This window comes from Culicoides brevitarsis, chromosome 2, assembly GCF_036172545.1.
Source record: "Culicoides brevitarsis isolate CSIRO-B50_1 chromosome 2, AGI_CSIRO_Cbre_v1, whole genome shotgun sequence".
In the NCBI taxonomy this organism is placed as follows: Eukaryota; Metazoa; Arthropoda; class Insecta; order Diptera; family Ceratopogonidae; genus Culicoides; species Culicoides brevitarsis.
In genome coordinates this window covers 11,543,863-11,569,046 of record NC_087086.1, presented here as the reverse complement: position 1 = coordinate 11,569,046, position 25,184 = coordinate 11,543,863, and the positions used below count along the sequence as shown (strand labels likewise).

Sequence of the window (25,184 nt, the reverse complement as noted above, 5' to 3'; positions counted from 1 at the left end):
GTCATCGGAATCAAAACAAAACAACGTTTTATGGTTAAACTCAATTTTAAAGACAGAAATTTCCTAAAATTTAATTGAATAATGGCAGATTTGGACGATATTTTTGACTGTTTTGACGAAAATCAACCGGAGGAAGTGCAGGCAACTGGACCTGTTGTCGTAGAAGATGACGTTGCAATGTAATTTACCGCAAAATTCAATACCCGGGAGAGTTCTCATGTGTTTTTGTTTTGTAATTTGTTTCTTCCGCAGGACCGAGAAAGACTTCAAGCCAGAAGTTATAGCAGAAGCGGGTGATTTGGATGAATCTCTGGCAAAAAGGAAGCATGACGCGACAAAAACGGAATCCGATGATGATGATACGAGTAAGAAGTTGAAGGTTGTCGAGAGCGTGTTGGATGATATCAAGTAAGAATTGAATTTTTTTCGAGAGGTTTTTATATTTTTTGGGCTCATAAAAATTAAATTTGAAAGTTTTGGACAAAAATTTTAGAAAAAAAAATCTGAAAGGCAAAAAATAATTTTTAAAATTTATTTTTATGACCCGGGGCAATTTTTATAAAATAATTTATATTATTTTAGACCCGAAAATAATGAAAAATTAATTATGCGTAAAAATCTTTATACAGTATTAACAAGCATTGCTCTATTTTTTACGAAAATTTTACGATTTTCGATCAAAATTTAACACTTTAAAAAATTTTGAACCATTTTTAATAAAAAAAATTATATATTGATATATTTGGCTTTTGATCAATAAAATATAAAAAAAAATTAATTTTAAAAATAAAATAAAATTTTAATCAAAATAACTTTTTTTAATATGAAACTTTTTAGACGAACAATTGTTTGAAAATTAAAAAAAAATCTTTTTTCATAAAATTATGATTTAATTTTTTTTTTAATTGAATACATATACCTATATTTTTTTTCAAAAAAATTATTTCTGAATTCCTAATTTTATTTAATTTGAATTTCTGAATTTTATTAAATTTTTTTTTTAATAAAAAACCTTACTAAAATTTTAAAAATTATTTTATTTTTTTTTTTTGAAATATTATTCATAATTAAATTTTTGATTTCATGTGAAAATTAAAAGAAATAATTTAGTAATTTACAAAAATATAATAAAATAATAATTTAAAAAATTAAATTTTTTACTCTAAGGCCGCTCCAAATTTTTTTGAACTTTTTGTCCCATGCCCCATTTCAAAAGTCGAAAATCCAATGGGGCAAAATAAAAAAAAAAGTTGAAAACTTCATCAAAATTGACCGTTTTTTGGTCTTTTTTCATATATTTTCAAGGAATTTCCCAAAATTTTTTAAAAAATTTTTAGTTTTTAAGAATTTTTATATTAAATATCGTATTTTAACATAAATTTTCTTCTTAAAAATTTTTTTCAAAAAAATTATTTTTCAAAATTTTTTGACAGTTATTTTTACGAATTTTTTTTGTTTAAATTTTTAACTTTTTTTTTGAATAAATTTTAAATTATCAAATGTCAATGCAAATTTAAAATCCATTAAAATATTGAAAATATTTTTGTTAAAATTTTTCATTTTATAATTTTTTTTTCATGTGACCCCCCCCAAAATAAATAAACAAAAATATAATAAAATAATAATTTAAAAATTAATTTTTTTACTTTAAAATATAAGAAAAAATTTTTAAAAACTATTTTTTGTCATATTTTAATTTTTTAATGAAAAAATAAAAAAAAATTAATTAAAAATTTAGAAAAAAAAATTTAGAACACAATTTACCTTCAAATTATTTCTTTTTCAGCTTGGATGGCGTCGTTTCCCACATCACGACACACACCCTTTTAACCCCGGAAGCATGCACGCACGAAGTCGCAATTTATCCCGGGCAAACTCTTCAACCTTTACTTCCGCCAACGGGTCCTCCCGCCAAGGAATACAGCTTCAAACTCGATCCCTTCCAACGTGAAGCCATTTTGTGCATCGAGAACAACCAATCGGTCCTTGTGAGTGCTCACACCTCTGCTGGCAAGACAGTCGTTGCCGAATACGCCATCGCCCGTTCTCTTGCCGCCAAACAACGTGTCATCTACACAACTCCCATCAAGGCGCTTTCGAACCAAAAATATCGCGAATTTCAAGAAGAATTCACAGATGTTGGTCTCGTAACGGGCGACGTCACGATCAATCCTTCCGCCTCGTGTCTCATCATGACAACAGAAATCCTGCGAAACATGCTTTATCGCGGCAGTGAAATTATGCGGGAATGCGGTTGGGTGATTTTCGACGAGATTCATTACATGCGTGACAAGGAACGAGGCGTTGTGTGGGAAGAAACGCTCATTTTGCTGCCCGATAACGTGCATTATGTCTTTTTGTCGGCTACCATTCCGAATGCACGTCAATTCGCCGAGTGGGTTTGTCATTTGCATCGTCAGCCGTGTCACGTGGTGTACACAGATTATCGTCCGACGCCGTTGCAACACTATTTGTTCCCTGCCGGAGGCGACGGAATTCATCTTGTGGTCGACGAAAAGGGCAGCTTCAAAGAGGAAAACTTCAACAAAGCCATGAGTGTGCTCCAAAATGCCGGAGAAGCGTCAAAAGGCGACCAAAAAGGCAGAAAAGGCGGATTAAAAGCCTCAAATTCGGGCGAAACGAACATTTATAAAATCATTAAAATGATAATGGAACGAAAATACGCGCCCGTCATCATTTTTTCCTTCAGCAAGAAAGATTGCGAACTTTACGCCATGGCTTTGTCGAAATTGGACTTTAATACGCAAGAAGAGAAGAAAATGGTTGATGAGGTTTTCAATAACGCCATGGATGTTTTGTCGGAAGAAGATCGCCAATTGCCTCAGGTAAGTTTTTATTTTATTTCCAAACTCATTAATTTGATGGATTTGACTTTGACGCCCGGTAAATGGTATCCCAAGCGGTTCAATTCGCTGTAATCCACTTCGACGTCGTCAGTAAATCCGGCGCGAATTGCCTGTTTTTGACTTGCGATGCCAGTAAAAACAGTTGAAGTTAGGGAAATGCCAAGAGCTTTGCACATAGGAACGCGAGCTTTTAAAATTTCAACTCCGATTCCTCGTCCTCGGTATTTTGTGTCGACAGATAGGCCCATTGCTCCCAAGTATTTGTCGACGTTGTATTTTTCGAAGACATTACAACGGTTGATGAGTTCTTTTACGGCTCCGTAGACGATTTTCCATTTTTCGCCGCGGATCTGAAAAGATGTTAAAGAGTTGATTTTTTATTCAAGAAATTTCTTTTAAGATAATAAAAAAAAATATTTCCAATTTTTTTTCCAAAATTCGAAAATTCAAAAGAAATTTAAAAAAATAAAATTAATTAAAGAATTTAATTAATTAATTAAATTAAATAATTTTTTTAAACCCTAAAGCTTTTAAAAAAATAATTATTTATTAATTAATAATGAATTATTTTTTTTTCATTTTTTTAAAATAAAAAAATTAAAAAAAAAAATAATAAATGAATATTTTTGAAGAAATTTTGAAATTCTCATTAAATTTTTTATATGAACTTGTGATTTTTTTTAAGCAAAAATTTTACGAGTCAACAAATTTATTCAAAATAATTAAAAAATAAATAAAAAATTAGGTAATTGATTTAAAAAAATTTAAAATTTTTGAAAATTATAATTACCTATAGAAAAATTTTAAAATTTATTTCAAAATAAAAATAGTTATTTTTTTAATCAGTGAACGAGTCAAAAAACATAAAAAAAAATTTAAAAAAATATATTAAGGCAAGTGTTAATTTTTTTTAAATTTTTATCCCAATTATAAAAAAAAATTTAAAATACATATTTCGGAAAAAAAAATTTGAAATATTTTTTTTATTTATTTTTTTTTATTTTTTTTATTTATTTTTTTTATTTTTTTTTTTATTTTTTTTATTTTTTTTTATTTTTTTTTCTTTTTTTATTATTTTTTTTACTTATTTTGAATTAAATTATGGCGCAATAAAAATTAAAAAAAAAAAATAAATAAAAATATAGGACAAAAAGTTTGCAACAATGTCATTATCTCACCTTTTTATCGTAATCTTTTGATTCCGGGTTGTCTTTCGTTTCAACCATCACCATATTCAATCCGACAAGTTCATCAGAATTTTCACGGAAACATGCCAGCACAGTATTTCCTTTCAACATTTGTTGCCAAAGTTCTAAAATTTCCTTAAGCGACACTTCATCTTTACTAATTTCTGCGAAAAAAAACATTTCTCATAAATTTTCATTTAAATAGTCGTTGAACCCACCTGTTGAAGCACACAATACTTCATCTCTCAAAAAATCGAATTGCATTAAATCCATAGCTTTTTGATGATATTCCGGAGGCATGTCTTGCACGCGATACTCGACCAATTCATCGCTATCCAAGTCCTTTGCCTTGAAAGTGTGCCACACAGAGGGAAAGGGAATGTTTGATGGTCGTGTCCAAGACATTTTTTCGTTAAAAAATAATTTTTGGGTCTTTTTCGTTCAACGTCTCTCACTAAAGTGACATGTTTCCGTCTCACAGATAGAGAGGGTCTATTAATAAATTAGATTATTCTCTATTTGTTTGTGTACAATGAGAAATTGTCTCAATTGCGAACTGATAGTGAGTATCCATGAAAGAACGTTATCTCACTTTGTTGTTAGCTCACGGTGTCAATCAATTAAATAAGTTGTTGTTATTGATATTATGATACTTTGAGTGAGTTTGGGTTAAAAGAAACGTTAGAAAAATTGTTTTCAAGGTCATTAATTCACGTGAATTTTTTTTATTTGTCGTTCCAATTTTTTATTTTTTTTTGTTCCCTTGTTTTCTATGAAAAGTCAAAAATTTAACAGAAATAATTATTTATTACTATAAAAATAAAAAATAAATATAGAAATTTATTTGTCAATTAAAATAATTATTTTTTTATTTGTTTTATAATTTTTTATGAATTAAATTCTTTTAAAAAATTGACTTTTTTTAAATAATTTTTTTTATTTTTTTTTAATTTTTTTATTTGATTTAAACACTTAAAAAATTATTAAAAATTTTAAATGAAATTAGCCATTAGAAGAAAAACTTACAAAATCCTACATTTTATTTTATTTTTTTATTATTTAAAATTATTTCTTAAAAAAAATTATTAAAATTAAAAATCTCATAATTTTCCATTCAATTTAAAAAAAAATATATTTAATAAAAAATATTAAATATATGTTTTTTAAATTTAATGGAAAATTAAAATATTTTTAACTTAAAATTTAAAAATAAATTAAAAAATAAATAAATAAAAAAATAAATAAAAAAAAAATAAATTAAAAAAAAAAAATAAATATAATCTTATTTATTTTTAAGATTGACAATTTTTGATTTTTTTTAAATATTTATTTTTTTTCGTTTTAATTTTTACCTTTTCAACAATTTTGTTTTCAAAAAATTAAAGAAGCTTCCTTTTAATTTTTTTTTTAATTTTTTCGTTTTAGGTTCAAAACGTTCTCCCGTTACTGCGTCGCGGAATCGGCATCCATCATGGCGGATTATTGCCCATTTTAAAGGAAACAATCGAAATTCTCTTCGGCGAAGGTCTCTTAAAAGCTCTTTTCGCTACCGAAACATTCGCCATGGGTCTCAACATGCCTGCTCGCACGGTTCTTTACACTTCGCCACGCAAATTCGACGGGCGCGATTTCCGCTGGTTAACTTCCGGCGAATACATTCAAATGTCGGGTCGTGCCGGGCGTCGTGGTCTCGATGACAAAGGTATCGTCATCCTCATGATCGATGAAAAAGTCTCAACAACCGCCGCAAAAGACATCGTTCAAGGCAAACCGGATCCCATCAATTCGGCATTCCACTTGACGTACAACATGGTCCTGAATTTGTTGCGTGTCGAGGAAATTAATCCGGAATACATGCTGGAACGATCTTTCTTCCAGTTCCAGAATCAAGCTTCCATTCCGGACAAATACAAAAGTGTGCAGGAGTTACAGAAGAAAGTTGAGGATTTTGCGATCGAAGACGAGACTTCCGTGGCGTCATATCATCACATCAGAGACCAACTTGACATACTCGGAAAACAATTCCGGCAATGGATAACAAAACCGCAATATTTGATTCCGTTTTTGCAACCGGGACGTTTGGTGAAGATCCAATTTGAGGATCAAGAGTTCGATTGGGGCATGATAGTTAATTTCAAGAAAGACGTCGGCGATGACAAGAAAAATCCGTTGAAGAACGAAACGAAGTTGTTTATTGACGTTTTGCTGCATTTGGATGGAAAACAATCGGATGACGAGAAACTTCGTCCTTGCCCGGCGGGAAAACGAGGAGAAGCTGAAATAATTCCTTGTCTCTCGTCGCTAATTACGAAAATCAGTAGTATTCGTATTCATCACTCGAACGACTTGAGACCGAAGGAACAACGTTTAAAGGTAAGAAATTTTTTGTTGAAATTAAAATTTGTTAAAATTTATTTCAAACTTTTTTTTTTAATTTAATTTCTAATTCAAGGAAAAAAAATTTCAGTTTTAATTTTTTGGCAGTTTTGAGTTATAAAATGATTAAAAATGATAAATTAAAGCCCTCTGACAAATTTTTATCCATTTGGAGCAAGATTTGACAAAAATTGCTTTGACACAGTTTTTGACATAGTTTTTTTGCTCTTGATTTAGTTTTCAGAACAAATTTTTTTTTCAGTTTCAACAAAAAAATGTAAAAAAGATAAATTAAAAAATTTTTTTTTCAGATTTGACAAAAATTTTTTAGTTTTTTTGCAGTCAAAACAAAACTTTGAGTTAGAAAATGATTAAAAATGATAAATTAGAGCCCTCTGACAAATTTTTATCCATTTGGAGCAAGATTTGACAAAAATTGCTTTGACACAGTTTTTGACATAGTTTTTTTGCTCTTGATTTAGTTTTCAAAACAAAACTATGTCAAAGGAAAAATTTTTTTCAGTTTCAATTTTTTGGCAGTTTTGAGTTATAAAATGATTAAAAATGATAAATTAGAGCCCTCTGACAAATTTTTATCCATTTGGAGCAAGATTTGACAAAAATTGCTTTGACACAGTTTTTGACATAGTTTTTTTGCTCTTGATTTAGTTTTCAAAACAAAACTATGTCAAAGGACAAATTTTTAAAAAATTTTTTTTTCAGTTTCAATTTTTTGGCAGTTTTGAGTTATAAAATGATTAAAAATGATAAATTAGAGCCCTCTGACAAATTTTTATCCATTTGGAGCAAGATTTGACAAAAATTGCTTTGACACAGTTTTTGACATAGTTTTTTTTGCTCTTGATTTAGTTTTCAAAACAAAACTATGTCAAAGGAAAAAAGGATAAAAAAAAATCCATTTGGAGCAAGATTTGACAAAAATTGCTTTGACACAGTTTTTGACATAGTTTTTTTTTGTCAAAGGAAAAAAATTTTTTCAGTTTCAAGTTTGCAGTTTTGAGTTATAAAATGATTAAAAATGATAAATTAGAGCCCTCTGACAAATTTTTATCCATTTGGAGCAAGATTTGACAAAAATGGCTTTGACACAGTTTTTGACATAGTTTTTTTGCTCTTGATTTAGTTTTTTTCAAAACAAAAGCCCCTTTGACAAATTTTTATATGTCAAAGGAAAAAAAAATTCAGAACAAAACTATGTTTTTTTCAGTTTCAAAGGAAAAAAAATTTTTTTGCTGTTTTGAGTTATAAAATGATTAAAAATGATAAATTAGAGCCCTCTGATAAATTTTTATCCATTTGGAATTTTATTTGGTTTTAATGACAGAAATTTTTTTTCAGTTTTTGAAAGCTTTTTTTTCAAATAATTTTCTTGAAAAAATAAAACAAAAATGGACATTTTATTCAAAAAAAAAATTAAAAATTAAATAAAATATTTTTTTAATTTTAATTTTATTTCCTTTAAAAAATATATAAATAAAATTATTTCTTTTCAGGTCGTCAAAAACATCGAAGAAGTAAAGGAACGTTTTAAGAGCAAAAGTCAAACAATTCCCTTGCTACATCCCGTCAACGACATGCACATCAAAGACAAAGAGTTCAAAACGTGCATCGATCGCATCGAAGATTTCGAGAAAAAACTATTCGCACATCCGCTACACAATTCCCCGAAACTCGACTCATTATACGAACAATATTTAGCCAAGCTCAAGATGGAAAACGAACTCAAAGCCGCCAAACAAGAATTTCGCGAAGCAAAATCCGTGTTGCAAATGGACGAGCTCAAATATCGCAAACGGGTCCTTCGTCGCTTGGGATATTGCACCGCAGCTGACGTCATCGAGTTCAAAGGTCGTGTCGCATGCGAATTAAGTGCTGCCGACGAACTTTTACTCACCGAGATGATTTTTAACGGAACTTTTAACAGTTTGACGCCACAGCAATGCGCTTCGTTGCTTTCTTGTTTCGTTTGCGACGAAAAATCCTCCGAAAGTACGACGACAGCTGAGGAACTTTCGGGCCCGTTGCGACAAATGCAGGACTTGGCACGACGCATTGCCAAAGTTTCGCGCGAATGCAAGATGGAATTGGACGAGGAAGCGTATTTGGAGAAATTTAAGCCGAGTTTGATGGATGTCGTGCTGGCATGGTGCAAAGGTTCATCATTTGCGGATTTGTGCAAGATGACGGACATTTTTGAGGGTTCGATTATTCGATGCATGCGACGATTGGAGGAATTGCTGCGACAAATGGTGCAGGCAAGCAAAACCATTGGCAACGTCGATTTAGAGAACAAATTTACTGATGCAGGACGACTACTGAAGCGAGATATTGTCTTTGCTGCTTCACTTTACTTGTAAGGATTTTCTCACCATAAGACAAAGTATATTTTCTGTAATGTACAAAAATCGGAAAAAATTAAATAAAACACTTGATTAGAATTTCAAGTAAAGTATAGTATATATTTATCTTAAGTTTTATATTTTTTTTTTATTTTATAGAGATCTTGTTGGTCTTAGTCCTTTTCTTAAAAGTTTTTGATTTTAAATAAACAAGTTTCGTCTTAACATTATTTTAGGTAAAGTTTCTCTTTTAAATTTGACTTTTTTTCTCGTCTTTTATAAAACTACTTTTTTTATAGATATAACAATTTTATAGCTCCGAGTTACAAGAATATATTTTTTTTTTATTTAAAGTTTTTTGTTGTTATTGACGGACTCATTAGTAAATATTCATTATTTTTGTCAAAAGGCCTTTTTCAATAGTAAAGAAGAAAATGTAAAATGAAAATTTATAATGAGTTCGTCAATAATGTTTAAATAAAATTTGTTAAAAATTTAATCTTATATGTCTTTTTTCTTATTTTTTTTATAGAAGATTTTTTTATTTTGGCGAATTAATTTAATAAATTCACTTTTTGTTCCTTTGTTTATTTTCAATATTTTTAAATTTTATCTAAAAATTAAATAAAATTTTTTTAAAATTATTTAAATTTTGAATTATTAACATTTTAAATTAATTTTAAATAAAATCATTAATTAGACATTTTTACCGCATTTCGAAGAAAAAATGCGGTATTAAATTTTTTTTTATTTCTTCAAAAATCAAGGAGATTTTGATGGAAATAATCTTTAGAATGAATATTTATTTAATTTTAGCTTTGAAATCCATCAAAAGTTTGTTATATCTTTTGAAAAATTTCAAAATCGAAAAACGGTCAAGTTTTTTTATTTCTTTAAAAATCAAGGAGATTTTGATGGAAATAATCTTTGGAATGAATATTTATTTAATTTTAGCTTTGAAATCCATCAAAAGTTTGTTAGATCTTGACTTGAAAAATTTCATGACCGTTTTAATTTTTTTTTCGAAAAACGGTCAAGGAAAAAAAATTTTTTTTATTTCTTCAAAAATTAAGGAGATTTCGATGGAAATAATCTTCAGAATGAATATTTATTCAATTTTAGCTTTGAAATCCATCAAAAGTTTGTTGACTTGAAAAATTTCGAAAAAGAAGAAAAACGATCATGAAAAAAAATTTTTTTTATTTCTTCAAAAATCAAGGAGATTTTGATTATTTTATAAATTTGGAGTACAAAAAATATTCCAAATGTAATTCTGACCTAATTTAATAACAAATAATATTTTTTAATATTTTATTTTGAACAAAATTCGAAGAAATTCTTAAAAAGTGAAATTATTAAATTTTTTCGCCTTAACACAACATATACTCTGCTTTGATCTAACTTTGAATAACAATTACATTAAATATTTCCAACATCACACTTTAAGTATTTTTTTTACAAGAACAAATGAAACTGCATTGCTTACTCAAAAGTAGTAAAAAAAAGTTAAAAACTCTACAAAATTCCTCCATTTAAAATTTATTCTTGTATTGAAAAGTAATGAAAAAGGAAATACAAAAAAACATTTTCCCGAAACGTAAGTAAAGATTTATAATTAAATAAAAACAAGGATAATGGCAAAAAAGTGTAAACACAAACAGTAATTAACGTTACTGTACTTGAGATATAAATTTTTGGCAAAGAAAAGTTTTGTGTAAGCGCGCGTTCATACCTTATATTTCCTTTTTTTTTGTACAACAAGTATTTTTAAGAGAAAATAACGTTTATATGTTTATTTTTTTTTTGTTTATAACAGCGTTATTACATCTACATTAACTACATAATTTTTGTATTTTTTTCTTTTGGTTTCAATTGCTAATTAGATATATTCCGCTTTACCATTTATTTATTCATATATTTTTATTTGAATTTTAATATTTATTTTTCTATATGTAACATTTTTTTTGTTTACATTTTAAAATTTACAAGAAGCTCATATCACTTTTTGATTTTATGTTTGTGAAACGTTAAAAAAATATAAAAGTTTTTCGCCAAATAGGCCGATTTTTTAATGAAAAAAATAATAAATAAAAATTTATCATAATAAAAAAATTATTTATTATTAAAATATATATATTATAAAATATATATTTTTATATATTTAAAAAAATTTTGTAAAATTAAAAATTCTCTAATTTTTTCATTTTTATTTTTTTTTTAAATTTCATACTCAATAAAAATAATTTTAATTTCTGTAAAAAAAAAAAATTGTCATTTTAAAATAATTACATTTTAATAAAAAATTAAATAAATAATTTAATTAAAATTAAATAAAAAATTAAAATCATTTTTGAAATTCGAATTTTGTTTTAAATTTCATTAAAATTTATTTTAATATTTTAAATTTAAAATGTATAAAATAATAAAAAAAAAATAAACTTAAAATCTCTACTAAGAAAAATTGCAAAAAAAAATTCTTGATGAAAAAAAAATACATAAAAAATAATACAAGTCAAGAAAATAATAATGAATTTTAGGGAATTATTTTTAAAAATAATTTACCCAAATATCTTCAGGTAATAAGCGAACCATTTAAATAAATATTATTTTATTTTATTTAAAAGAAAAAAAAAAGTTTCTTTGAGAAACAAAGTTTAAAATAATTTTGTAGCGAAAAATATTTAAAATTTGTTTTCAAACAATTTTCGGGTCGTTGACCAAACAAAAAGTGAAACCTTTATTCAGTGTTCCAAAAATAGAACCAAATATATTTTAATAATTAATTAATTAATTTTCAACGTGACAGCAATAATTTGATGATAATTTCCCCTTATACACTCTCCTAATTCTATATACTTACTTACACATTTTTATGACCTAGATGATAATTATTAGCTATTCTAGCACAGCTTTCTTGCTTTTTTCTCTGTTTATGTCTTTTACGACTATTTATGTACAAAACACCAATTAATTGATCTAAATTGAAACAGCATGAGCGATCACAGTTAGAGAAAGTTTTTTTTTCTTCATTATTTGAAAGAGAATTTTTTTTTTTTGGGAAAAGGGAAAAATAGGCGGAGGGAAAAGGTGAATGGGAGAGATTTTGAATGAAAAGAGGTATTTGACACAAAAAATACAATTAAATTAACATTAACACCCTAAAACTATTTTCTGTGATTTTGTCACAAACAACAACAATAATTTCTGTCTATGTACAACAATGTGTGGTAAATGTGGCTGTTTTAATTAGTATTGTGACCCATGAATTCCGGGATGGTTGCAGGTGATGCGGTTTAGTACAAGTAATGCGATGACGCTGGAGGACGGTACATATTTTGAGGACGTGCCTTGATATAACGCGGATTAAAGGGGCCCAAAGCCGCTTCATTTGTGCTACTTGGTGGCGGCGGGGGCGTTCGGAATCGCAAATGAGACCGGAGAACGCGCGGCGCCGACGTCATTCGGGAGCACGGAGCGCAACATGATTGTCTCAGCGAGTTATGATTCAGGGTCCAGTACATGATTGGACTGATGGCGGAGTGCGCGTATCCGAGTAAAAGACTGAATTCGGCGACACTTTTGGTGCAAACACGCGTGCCGCCCAGCTCGAAGCACAGCAGACACAAAACGTGCGGAATCCAAAAGAGGAGAAAAATTATTGCGGCAGCGACGAGAATGTTGGCGAGACGTCGACGGGAACGCAACGTTGAGGTTTGAGGAAGCGGCAAGTCACTTGATGGCTTTTCCACTTTTGCACGTGACGATCCGTTGTTTGTCTCTTGCGCACGTCTAATTGATCTGCAAAAAAAAAAATAAAATATGAATAAAAATATTTTGAACTCGAAACAACAATCATTTTTAGGGCGATACAATAATTCGAAATGATTCAAATTTCATTATTTAAAAAAAATAAAAACCTAAGAATTCATTTTTAAAGCTCAGAAATTCATTTCAAGAGCTAAGAATTCATTTTTAAAACTCAAAAATTCATTTCAAGAGCTAAGAATTCATTTTTTAAACTCAAAAGTTCATTTCAAGAGCTAAGAATTCATTTTTAAAACTCAGAAGTTCATTTCAAGAGCTAAAAATTTATTTTTAAAATTCAGAAGTTCATTTTAAGAGCTAAGAATTCATTTTTAAAACTCAGAAGTTCATTTCAAGAGCTAAAAATTCATTTTTAAAACTCAGAAGTTCATTTCAAGAGCTAAGAATTCATTTTTAAAACTCGAAAATTCATTTCAAGAGCTAAGATTTCATTTTTATAGCTCAGAAGTTCATTTTAAGAGCTAAGAATTCATTTTTAAAACTCAGAAGTTCATTTTAAGAGCTAAGAATTCATTTTTAAAGCTCAAAAGTTCATTTCAAGAGCTAAGAATTCATTTTGAAAATTTAGAAGTTCATTTCAAGAGCTAAGAATTCATTTTTAAAGCTCAAAAGTTCATTTCAAGAGCTAAGAATTCATTTTTAAAACTCAGAAGTTCATTTCAAGAGCTAAGAATTCGTTTTTAAAGCTTAGAAGTTCTATTCAAGAGCTAAGAATTAATTTTTAAAACTCAAAAATTCATTTTAAGAGCTGAGAATTCATTTTTAAAACTCAAAAGTTCATTTCAAGAGCTAAGAATTCAGTTTTAAAGCTCAAAAGTTCATTTTAAGAGCTAAGAATTAATTTTTAAAACTCATTCATTTCATTTGAGTTTTAAAAATTTAGAAATCAAAAAAATTTTTCAGATTTTATGGACTTTATAATTTAAGAAAAATAAGAGATTTTTCCAAAAATAAGATAACAAAAGAATTCCAAAACACTTCAAACAATTTCATCGTCCTTTATCAGCCTTATCAGACGAAGAGAGAAATAGAATAATAAGTATCATTTTATGCATGCCAATGCCAACTGAAAAACGAGAAAATATAATGAATGAAATTTTTCGAACGCTACTTGAGCTTCATTATTCTCGTCAGGTAGGGTAGTTATTATTTATTGTTATTTACGAGCCAGCCAAGCAAAAAGAGGCTTGAGAATCGAATCGAATCGAAACGATAACAACTCTTGACATGTCTGACAAATAGACATTACCATTGTTACCGCGCACTACCCATGAGAGATGAATGACCACAATTCTGGCTCGAGAACCACTACACGAACCACAAAATGTTCGTGACACATTGCCTCATTGCAGTAAAATCGACAGAAACTGTCTCTATCTCTCTTTAAAAGCCTCTGAGAGGAGAAAATCATTAAAAATTCAAAATAGCTTTTAGATCACGAAGGAAGGAGTTGAAGAGAGAACGTACGACAGCCATAAAATACAGATGGCAAAAAACACGAGTTGTCGTCATAAAATTTAAAACATGGACAGAACAAGCTTGACAGCAAATCAAGTAGCATCAGCTGCTAATGAAATTTTAATTAAATTTGTCGTAAAATAAGGCAAAGTGTGAAAAATTGAATTCAATCAATGGCAGGATTTTAAAGTAGCGAAAGCAATTTGTCTTTTGATCATTTTGTGCTCAATTTTCAACTTTAACTATCAATTATGATTTGCGTGTTGAGAATTGCGGGAAAAGCTGAATTTTTCACAAAATATTTATCAAAGTCGGAATTTGTTTAATTTTGATTATTCATCTTTTGTTTAAATTATTTTTTAATTAAAAAAATTAAAAAAAAAAATATTTTTGTCAAAAAATTAAACAATTAAATTTCAAAGAAAAAAATTATTTTATTTTTTTTATTTTACAAATTTTGAAAAAAAAACAAATTTTTTTCACAAAAAGTTACTTGAACTTTCAAAATTATTTTTATGATTTTTTTTTTAAATTTTACAATGAATTTTTGCATTTTTTTCCAAATTGGGAAACATTTTTTATAAAATTTCTATAAAAAAAAATTAAATTAAAAAATTATTTAAATTTTTTAAAATAATTAAATAAATAAAATAAAAATAATCACAAAGAACAAAAATAATCACAAAGAAAAAAATTTATAAATTTTTTTAATAAATAAAAATTTTTTATTTTATTTATTTAATTATTTTAAAAAATTTAAATATTTTTTTTAATTTAAATTTCTTTTTAATTAAATTAAATTAAATTTTTATTTTAATTTAAATTTAAATTTTTTTTTTAAATTTTTTCTTGTAAAAATGAATGCAGAAAATTAAATCAAAAATTGTTTTAAATAATTTAAATGTTAATTTAATTTTTTCCTTATAAAATTAATTAAATTAAAATTAAATCAAATTAATTAAGAATTTTATATCAACATTTTTTTAAATGAAAAATTTGACTTTTCCCGCAATTTCTTGAGCTGTATCGAATATCCCGTTAAATTTTCAAAAAGCCTTGAATCCGGTTTCCTTTTGAAAACGACCAATTAAATTATTTTCTTTTCAATTTGCTGCGTAGTGCTGGGAAATTCTTGTGCATTCATCCAATTACAAGCATATGAATTTAATTTGTTTCGCTTGAAAACACAGAAAACAATTGAAAAGGGCAACTTTTACTTTTTTTTACTTGTACTTGTAAAAAAAATAAATCACAGAGAGAAAAAATGTTGTTTTAAAGGGAAAAGTTGCACAATAAAATGATAATTGATTGAATGGACTGGAAGAAAAAAGTTGGAAAATCGTCTATTAAACTGCTTTTAATGATTTTTTGTTTGTTTTGAAATTTTCTTCAAGTCGTCTCGTACAAAGTTCATTTGATTGATTGATCGAATTAAAAAGTTTTTCATTGATTTAAAGTAAATAAAAACAAACTTTTGGAATTTAATAAACAAAAACGTGTCTTACCTTGGAGTTCGAGGCACCTGTCTAAGTCTCGTTGAAATAAGTTTCCTCTCGCCCGTACCCGTGGCATTATTCGCTCCATCGCCCAACTCATCGTCCGAACTTTCAACTCCGGCAGCACGTGCAGCATTTGCCATTCCCGTGACAATAATCATGTGCGTAGGTCGCCTCAAAATGGGCATTGGCAGTGGTAGTTCCCCGTGTGCCGCTCTCGCTGTCAACGACAACGCACACAACTTCTTCCGCACACCCAAGTGATTCATGAGAACGCCAAAGCCCGGCACGACAAAAACCAGCAACGTGTGAACCAAAATAAATCCGATATGCAAGTCACGTGACCCATAATCCGCACTACAAATTGTCGATGTCGTGACGCTGTTCTTAGACGTTGTTCCGTACGCCAGTAAGATTGGAATACAAATTATCGATGCACTAATCCATGCACTTATTGCTAAAATTATTGGCAGGTAACGACGTTGACCGAGTTGCGAGAGACGCGGATGCCGCACCGTCGAGTATCGATCAAGAGATAGCATGAGGAGGCAAATGGTACTTGCTGCTACCGGCAAAGACTATGAAAAAAAACGAAGAAAATGGGGAAAAGGGAGACATTAAATCAGTGACGAAAAATAATCACAAGTCAATTTATTTGTGTGTGCGTGTAGGTGTGAACTTTTTGCCATGGATGAATGATGATGACACAAACAAGGGAATTCAAAAAGATCGAATTACTCAATGTTTATACAGGCGATTTGTTCTTTTTCGTTGTTGGGTCGTTAGGGATGGCAAAAATATCCCAAGTCTTCCCATTTAACGAAACTTTTAGATCTTTCGTCCCAGTGCATATTTTAAGCTCTTATAGTATTATACACTCGAAATTTGCCCCAAATGACATTTTTAAATATTTGCCCCAATGCACATTTAAGATTTTTAACCCAGTGTACATTTAAAAACTTTGTTCCAAAACACATTAAAGAACTTTTACCTAATGCACATTAAGCATTTTTACCCCAGTTGACATTTTGATATGGTTGACCCAATGCACATACAAAATTTTTTACCCAATGCATATTTAAAAATTTTTATCCAAGACATTTAAAAATTTTTCCCCAGTTGACATTTTGAAATTATTATCCCAATTCATATTAAATACTATTTTTTTCGTTTTATGGGGATTCATAAAATAGAAACTTCGCTATATAGCAGTTTTGTTATATGGGAAGTTGTTTTGAAACAAAAGGGTTTGAGTAGGGTGATATAACGGAAAATGTGCATTGGGTCGATATTCTTAAACGTGAATAGAGCAAAAATATCAAAACATCATTTAGGATAAAATTTAAATAAGTTTTGGATCAAATTTTTAATAAATTCATTGGAAATCTTGAATGTGCATTGGGTAAATTATTTTAAAATATCAACTGGGGTCAAAATACTAAATGTACATTAGGTAAAAATGTTTTAATGTGAAAAGTTATCAAATGCACACTGGGTTAAAAATCTTGAATTGGAGAAAATATTTTTAAATGTCAACTGGGGTAAAAATGCTTAATGTGCATTGGGCAAAAGTTCATAAATGTACTTTGAGTTAAAGTTTTTAAAAGCGCATTTAGTCAAAAATCTTAAATGTGCATTAAGGGAAATATTTAAATTGCAAACTGGGGCAAATTTCGTGTGAACAATGCTTTAAAATATGCACTGGGATAAAAAATTATTTTTTTTTAAATTTTAGTTATTCGCGATTGAAAATTAAAGTTCAAAATCTACAGGGTAACGATAGAAATTTTTTAAAAATATTTTTGCCAATCCTATCGATGATAAAGTCATTGAAGGATAAATAGGAAGAAAAAGGTAGGAGGAGTAAACTCATCAATTTATTTCTTTCCTTTCACAGATAAATCATAAAATTGACCTGATTCCGCAAAAGGAAAGGTGACTCGTTGTTCCACTCCGTTTACGAAATAGGTTACGCATGCAATTAACCAAAAAAATTAAAAAAAGTATTGTCTTACCCGTAAATAATGTATTGCCTTGCATCCCACAACTTGAAGGGGCCACGGATCGTATGTCAGTGACAGCAAAACGATACTTAGCGGAGCCGAGACTCCCACGACCAACAAATCGGCGACACATAATGCGAAGAGCAGCGGTTTCCTCAGGCGTCCCGACTTTTGGGCACAAATCGAGATAACGAGCGAGGCATTTCCGAAAATCCCGCCAAAAATGACAATCGCATACAAGACAAAGAGGATCAATAAAGCGTCTGAATTGAACCAATTACTTGTGTCGGTGCCGTTCAACGAATTATCATTAACGTAGAAATTATTGCCGCTTCGCAGGAAATCTTGCTGAATGAGTGGTTGGGGTGTCACGATAGAATTGCTGCTGCCGTTGCTTTTGTAATAAGTCGAGATAATTCCTTGTATGAGTGTCGTCTCCTGCCATTTTATAAACGGTTGATTGGATTCGTTTGTGTTTGTTGCACGGATACTATCATCGTCCATTTTATATTTATTGATCACATATTCATATCATGGGCTGCAATGAATAATTAAATGAATAAGAAATTAATGCGGGGTCGTAGCTACGGAAGGGGAATTAAATTACAGGCCAAGATCAAATGCGTTATTCATGATAATTATTGGGTTAAGTATCGGGTATTTTGTTCAATCAAATGTCGGTTAAGACCGATGAATGGGCGAATTAAACAAAAAATTAGGCTTGATTGGAGTTGTGGTTGGCATTGAATTTTATGAACAGCAAATTTTAACTGAAGCACTCTTAATGACGTTAAATGCTCTGAAAATTGACTTACTCCTACTTATTATATCAGTTTTCGTGTCTCTTTGCAAGCCGTGACAGTAATTTAATGACCAAGAGGATAACGACGACAAAACGCAGAAAATTAGGATAATGGGGTAAAATAATAATTTCTTTTTTTATTTATTTATCATTCTTGGTTTGTCTTTTTTTAGCCAAAAAAAGTTTAGAAAGGCATCATCAAAAAAATTTAAAATTTTTACATCGGATTTTGACTTTTTTTTAAATTTTTTTAATATGAAAATTTTCAGAAATTAATTTATTTAATTTAATTTAAAATTTTAAAACTTATTTTTTTAAATCGATACAAAATTAAAGTTTTTTTAAAAAAAATATTGAAGTTAAAAAAATTAAATTAATAATTTAATTAATTTTTTAAAAATTTTATTGAATTTTTATTTCAGTTTTTTTTTAATAATAATTTTTTAAATTAATAATTTAATTATTTTTTTAAAAATATTAATTTAATTATCGATTTAAAAAATTAAAGTTTTAAAATTTTAAAAATAGTTTGTAAGTAATTATATTGAATTAAAAAATATTTAAATTAGTTATTATTTTTATATTACTTGTATTGAATATCTAAAATTCGATTTTATAATTTTTTTAAAAATATTAATTAGTATTTTATTTATTTATTTATTTTATAAATTTATGAGTCTTAAGATAATATTTTTTTTAAATTATTTTTTTTTCTTAATTTATTATTTATGACTAAAAATGCTCGTTTTGATATGGACACCAAATCTAATCTAAATCTATTTTTTTCGTGGAAATGCGAAAAGTACGAAAAAAGGTACGAAAGCATGAAAAACGCTTTTTGTACATTTTTAGGAAAATTAAAACAAAATAAGAACCGTTAGTTGAAAAAAACGAGGAAAAGAACGAAAAAGAAAAGATAAACACAAGATAAAAATGTAAATTTCATCGTTACTCTAATTACTTTACAACGTCTATTTTTTCGGAGATAAATGAAAGATTTGCATTTTAAGACAAAAGACGACAGATGTACTTCACTCCAACTACGATGAAAGGATATTAAAAAAATATTGTTCGTTAAAGTTGAAAATAATTTTTCGCAGTGCTGTTTTTTTCAATTCTCTTAAAATGCAACTCGAAGAAAAAAAAAGTTGGTTCATAAAGTTAATTTTCGCATTTTATAGTTTTGCCATTCAAGCTCCATAAGTGAAATATGACGTTAACATTTAGTGCCAGGCGCAGGCAATTAAAAAGGAAGGAAAAACACTTGTTTTTCTTGCTCGTGTCGTTCCGCATGCCTCATTTTATGATAATAATAAAGAATAAGCTAAGCAGTGATAAAAAAAATAAATTATAGAAAAAAAGCTTTTAACTTTTTTTTATGACATAAATTATGAACAAAATTGCAACTTTGTTCGATATGAAAAAAAAAGCTTTTATAACCCTTCAAAATGTCTCAATATTTTACGGATGTTTTGCAGTGAAATTTACCGGAATATTTATAGCCTCATAATAAATAATATAATACTTTGGAGAACAAAAGTTAATCCGATTAAAAAACACACAAAAAATCCGGAATAAATAAATGAAACGTTTAATTGATGTTGAATATAAAATGCATTAAAAAAAATATAAAAGAGTAAAAACCGAAACAATTCAATTAATCACTGTTTGCGTTTGAAAAAATTTTTTGCATGAATTTAAAAATTATAGATTTTAATTGGACAAAAGGCTTTATAAATTTGATGTTGTTAAAAGAAAAATTCTGCAAGATTGTAAAAAATAACATAATTATGTTCATGCTCATGAACTTCTTTTATGATGACTTTTATTGCTCAAGTTTGAAAATTAAAGCCACACCGTAAAAATTAAAAAAAAGTGTATTTTATGTTGACATGTAATTTTGGTTCGAAACAAAAAGCAAAAAAAAAAATATAAAAAAAATTTAAAAATTTATTTTTAATTAATTCAATTAATTTCTAAAAAATTAGTTTTTAAAATATTTTTAAATTATTAGACGAAAATATTTCAAAACATTTTTTTCCTTATTTATTATAAAATTTAAAATAAATCAATTTTTTATTATACGACTTTTTTATTTTGGCTCTTTAATTTTAAATTTTCCAAATTTTTAGGTTTTAATATTTTTAGATAATATTTTTTGGCATTCAAATATACGAAAAAATTAGTTGCAATTTTTAAATTTTTTTAATTTTTTTTTGAATTTTTTTTTTTCAAATTAAATTAAAAAATAAATTCCAAAATTTTTAAATTTTAATTTAATAACAAAATTAAAATTTTATAAATTTTTTTTAAATTTATTTTTTTATATTTTAAAAATTTTTATTTATAATAGATTTAAAATTTAATTAAAAATTAAAAAAAATAAAATCATAAAAAATTATTCAAAAAATTTTAATTAAATTTTTGAAAAATATTTTTAGAGACGAAAATTTATTTATTAAATTTTTGTTTATCAAAGCAATATTTTTAGAATTATTTTTAAAAAAATTTCAAATTTATGAAAATATTAAACGGTAATTTTTGGTTAAATTTTAACTTTTTTTTATATTTAATTAATTTTTTTGACTTTTAAATGTAATTTTTTTTTGATTTTATTAGAAGAAAAATTATTTTATTAATTTATTTTTTTTTAATTTTTTAAATATTAAATTATTTTTTTTGTATAAAATTAAAAATTTAATTTTTACAAATTTTTATTCTTATAAAAAAAATGAATTTTAAAAATAAATAATCTAATAAATCAAAAAGCAATAAATCAAACAATTTCCAAGCTAAGCAAAAGTAATTTTTCAGAAAAAAAATGAACAATGCATTTTCAAGTAATTAACTGAATCAACGCCAGCTCCATTGTGGGATTTACAACATCAGCAATAAAAGTAAGTAAACATACAAGGCAGCGAAATGAACAACTGCAAAGTAACAGATTTGCTCGTTACTTCATTATTTGCAATTTCTTTTCATAATACGTTGCTATAATGTTTAGGAGTAGGTAGTGCGGCTGTAGTGAAAGGATGAAATAATTGAATTACTAGAGCTTTTACTCGTTATTATTTTATTTTTATTCTCTATCGTTGCGCAATAGGCGAAAGAAATACAAATACGATTTTTATGGCTTGGCATTGTCGTCTGTCATGGGAAAAATAAAATGATTAAATTGGTGTGTAAAAAAATGAAAGATTCGTAATAATAATGCTTTTATTACTTTCAAAAAAATTTTCAAGAAACTATCGAGTTGAAAAAAATTTCCGGTACGTTAAAAAATCTCGATTTTTCTTGAAAAAAATACTTTTATGTCTGCACTTTGCAGTGAATGCACCTCATATTGATTGCACCTAAGTGATTTCTTTCATCTTTCTTTTTTTCAATCAAGTCTTCTTTTCCATGAAAAAATTACGATAGTAAATTGATACTTCGTTCGTGCACATTGCCGCATATTTTACCATAAAGAGACGTATTTTTCTGACGTCTTCCTTTTCTCACGTAACTCGAAAATAACCTCAATGGCGGTTTTTATGTTCAATTTAATTTGATTTGATTCGCAATTTGAATGAATAAATTACTCTTTTTCTTGAACTAACGAGAGAATTAAGAAATTTCATTCAAAAAAAAAAAAAAAAAAAAAAAATCAAAATTTTCGACTTCTTACCTTTCCTTGAAACATTTGCCCTTGAAATAGTGACAACAACGACGACGATGATAATAATTTTCTAATCTGGTTCTGTTGCGATTACCTCCTTCAAGCTCAACATGAACGTGTTCCAAACCCCAAATTTATAGAAAATTTCTGAGCGGATTCTGCAAGACAAAGACAAAATTGTGGTTTTATTGTTTGTTTATGGAAATTACTGTTTGCATTCGATAAAATGGCAGGATTAACAAAGTAATAAAGTCGATTTTGAAATTTCGACAATTACATATTATGCTGAGAAGCAATAAACCACACACATTTCCAAAGTCATGAAAAAGAGAATGCAAATTTTATGCAAAACTATCAAAGTTAAGTCCAATTTAGTCATCTGTTAATAATAATTTTGTGTCTTCCGGGATAACAATTGATTTGTTACAAAGGTATACATGACGTTGTGCCAGGTGTCTTTTATCGGATTTTCTACCGTAATATGACAAAAATAATTAAATTCCTCGGAGAGATTGTGTGTTTTTTTTTTGGGTCATCATATGATACACTTTATCTGACGCTTTCTCTCATTTGCAAACAAAGGAAGGTAAATTGACATGGGAGTTTTTTCATTTTCAATTAGAAAATGGAGACGACTGGTTTTTAACATTTTTACCGTATTTCTTACCGCATTTCAAGAAAAAATTGGAAAAATGTGGTATTTTGCTGCAAAAGTCTTCTGTGACTTTAAAATTGCCATTTGCTAATTCAAAAAAATTTTTTTTTCTTTTTTTATAAAAGCAAAGATAAGATAATTCGAAAATTATAAAGTTATTAAAATTATGAATTAATTATTATCGAATTATTAAAAAGAAATTCGATAAAGTAATTTTTTGGACTTTGAGGAGTATTGAATTATGAAATTGTAACTTTCGAATAATACCAAAGTGTAAAAAATTGTTGAATTTGACAAAAAAGGTTAATAAATTGATTTTTCAACGAAAAAAAAAATAACTTTCAAAATTTTTTTTAAGATTAAATTTTTTAATTTTAAATTTGAGCAAAATTTAAAAATATTTTTTTTTATTCTAACAAATTTTTAAATTTGTAAGTCAGTTTTTTTATTTTTTTTTAACATAAAACCCTGAAGAAGGAATTAACAATATAATTAAAAAAATAAATCAATTGCCTTTTTTAATGATGAGGTCAAGAGTTCGAAAAAGTTAAATTTTTTTCTATGAGGAGTACGAAAATGTGAAACGACTGTAAAAAGATAATTAAATGCGAATCTCATTTCAAATTACATTCACATTGGATTCACACAGCAAAAAAAAGCAGACAATTACAAAAGACAAAGTTTTGTTCATAATGAAGGAATATATTTAACATCATCATTAACAATGAACAACATGGAAGAGGCAGAGAGCGGACTTGCTAATTTGCATTCCATTAAAATGCAAATGCAGTCTGTACGACTTGAACCGCCATTTTAATATTGCTCCTGTTCGCCAATGTCCAAGAAGAGTTCAACTTGGGGAACTTTTGGGTTGACTGGAGGCATTGGCATCGGGTTAATTGGCTTTTCGGGTTCAACTTCAGGTAAGTTGACTAAAAAAACAAAATAATTCGTTAATTGTGATTTTTAACCTCAAAAACAAAAAAAAACTTACTGATTGGGATTTCAGGCTTGTTTCCGATTTCGGGTAATTCTGGTTTGTTTCCAATTTCGGGCAAAGCTGGTTTGTTTCCTGCTTCGGGGAATTCAAGTTTGAATGGCGTGATGCTTGGTTTGTTGTAGACAACGCGCAATTTCACCAATTGGTATTGGGCATTGGGATAAACGAAGGTAGAAATACCGTCATTTCCGGGATTGACTTCGACGCCGGGAGTTGGGAAGCTGATTTCAGGAAGAGGAGGTAAGATTGGGAAGTTTCCGCTTGGGATTTCTGGTTTGTTTCCAATTTCAGGTAATTCTGGTTTATTTCCGATTTCAGGCAATGCTGGTTTGCTTGGCCAGAAGGAATCGAAGATGGAACGAACTGGGCGATGGCTTGGGAATTGATCCTTCTTGATGTTGACATGAACACGAATTTGTGGGTCTTCGTCACTTGGGAAGTTCAAGACGTGTGATTCGACATCATGTCCGATGAATGGAGGCAATGGAGCTGGTAATTCTGGTTTTTCGGGAACAATTGGGATTTCAGGTAAGACACCTGGGGGTAGTGGTCTCTCGGGGTAGATTGGATCAACTTCAGGTAAGTTTGGATGAATTGGATCAACTTCTGGTCTGCTTGGATGAATTGGATCAACTTCTGGTTTGCCAGGATGAATTGGATCAACTTCTGGTTTGCCAGGATGAATTGGATCAACTTCTGGTGTAATTGGATGAATTGGATCTACACTTGGAGGAAGCGGATGGATCGGCTCAGGACGATTGTTACATGGCAAAAAAGTCCGTGAACTACCAAGAGCCACAAAGGTGGCTAGAATGATAAAAACTTTCATTTTTCTACTCGGAGCAATGCAAAACAACTGATGTTCTTTTCATCGACAACTTCTCCTTTTATACCAGGAAGATAATCTTTAAAAAATGACAGTGACAATGATAAGCAGCTCATCCGATCATAAACTTTTATTGAGAGATAAAAAAAAAGTGCGCTTCTAATCATAACTCTTTTTGTCAATGAAATTCATACGTTGGTGCAATTTGCTCATAAAAGCGATCGTATCGCCGTAATAGATAATCCACGAGAAACAAATAACACCGCTCATTGTTAAAAATTTATAATTAAATGTACATCATTATATTTGTGGATGTATGCTCGACTTTTTACGAGTTCAACGGAAATGTATCCCTTTTTCCGTACAAAGAATTTTTAATGAGAAAATTTGAACAAAAAATCCAGACGATGTAATTTAAAATTCATATGCCATCAAAAAAGTTATCATCGTTGGCTTCTGAAAGTAACATTATTATTATAAATATATCGTAGGATGGTATTTCTAGTTTAATTAAATTCACACAAAATTAAACAGTGGAAATTCAATTTTGCAGCGCAAATACTTAAAGGTTTCACTGAAAGCAATATAAAAGTGTATTTTTTTAGTTATGTGAAAAAATTGGTTACTAATATTCCAAAATTTTTTACAAAGTTTTTTAAAAATATGAATAA

The 25,184-nt window shown here is 28.1% G+C and overlaps 4 protein-coding genes across 4 annotated transcripts; 1 reads left to right on the top strand and 3 right to left on the bottom strand.

Annotated features, from left to right (window-relative positions):
- Positions 1–19: 19 nt before the first annotated feature.
- LOC134829345 (exosome RNA helicase MTR4) lies at positions 20–8,912 on the top strand. The gene is made up of 5 exons (XM_063842389.1): positions 20–179; positions 253–408; positions 1,787–2,846; positions 5,480–6,427; positions 7,945–8,912. Exons 1-5 carry the CDS (start codon positions 82–84, stop codon positions 8,806–8,808), a joined length of 3,126 nt encoding a protein of 1,041 aa, XP_063698459.1. The 5' UTR covers positions 20–81; the 3' UTR covers positions 8,809–8,912.
- On the bottom strand, positions 2,819–4,527 carry LOC134829346 (uncharacterized). The gene is made up of 3 exons (XM_063842390.1): positions 4,273–4,527; positions 4,046–4,218; positions 2,819–3,217 (listed from the first exon to the last, which is right to left on the bottom strand). The coding sequence occupies exons 1-3, from the start codon at positions 4,457–4,459 to the stop codon at positions 2,855–2,857; spliced, it is 723 nt and encodes a 240-aa protein (XP_063698460.1). The 5' UTR covers positions 4,460–4,527; the 3' UTR covers positions 2,819–2,854.
- A 3,171-nt stretch (positions 8,913–12,083) lies between the features above and the next one.
- Positions 12,084–18,076, bottom strand: LOC134828507 (gastrin/cholecystokinin type B receptor). The gene is made up of 3 exons (XM_063841486.1): positions 17,585–18,076; positions 15,579–16,147; positions 12,084–12,588 (listed from the first exon to the last, which is right to left on the bottom strand). Exons 1-3 carry the CDS (start codon positions 18,074–18,076, stop codon positions 12,084–12,086), a joined length of 1,566 nt encoding a protein of 521 aa, XP_063697556.1.
- Positions 18,077–23,500: 5,424 nt separating this feature from the next.
- LOC134828505 (uncharacterized) lies at positions 23,501–24,516 on the bottom strand. The gene is made up of 2 exons (XM_063841485.1): positions 23,682–24,516; positions 23,501–23,619 (listed from the first exon to the last, which is right to left on the bottom strand). Exons 1-2 carry the CDS (start codon positions 24,514–24,516, stop codon positions 23,501–23,503), a joined length of 954 nt encoding a protein of 317 aa, XP_063697555.1.
- Positions 24,517–25,184: the final 668 nt, after the last annotated feature.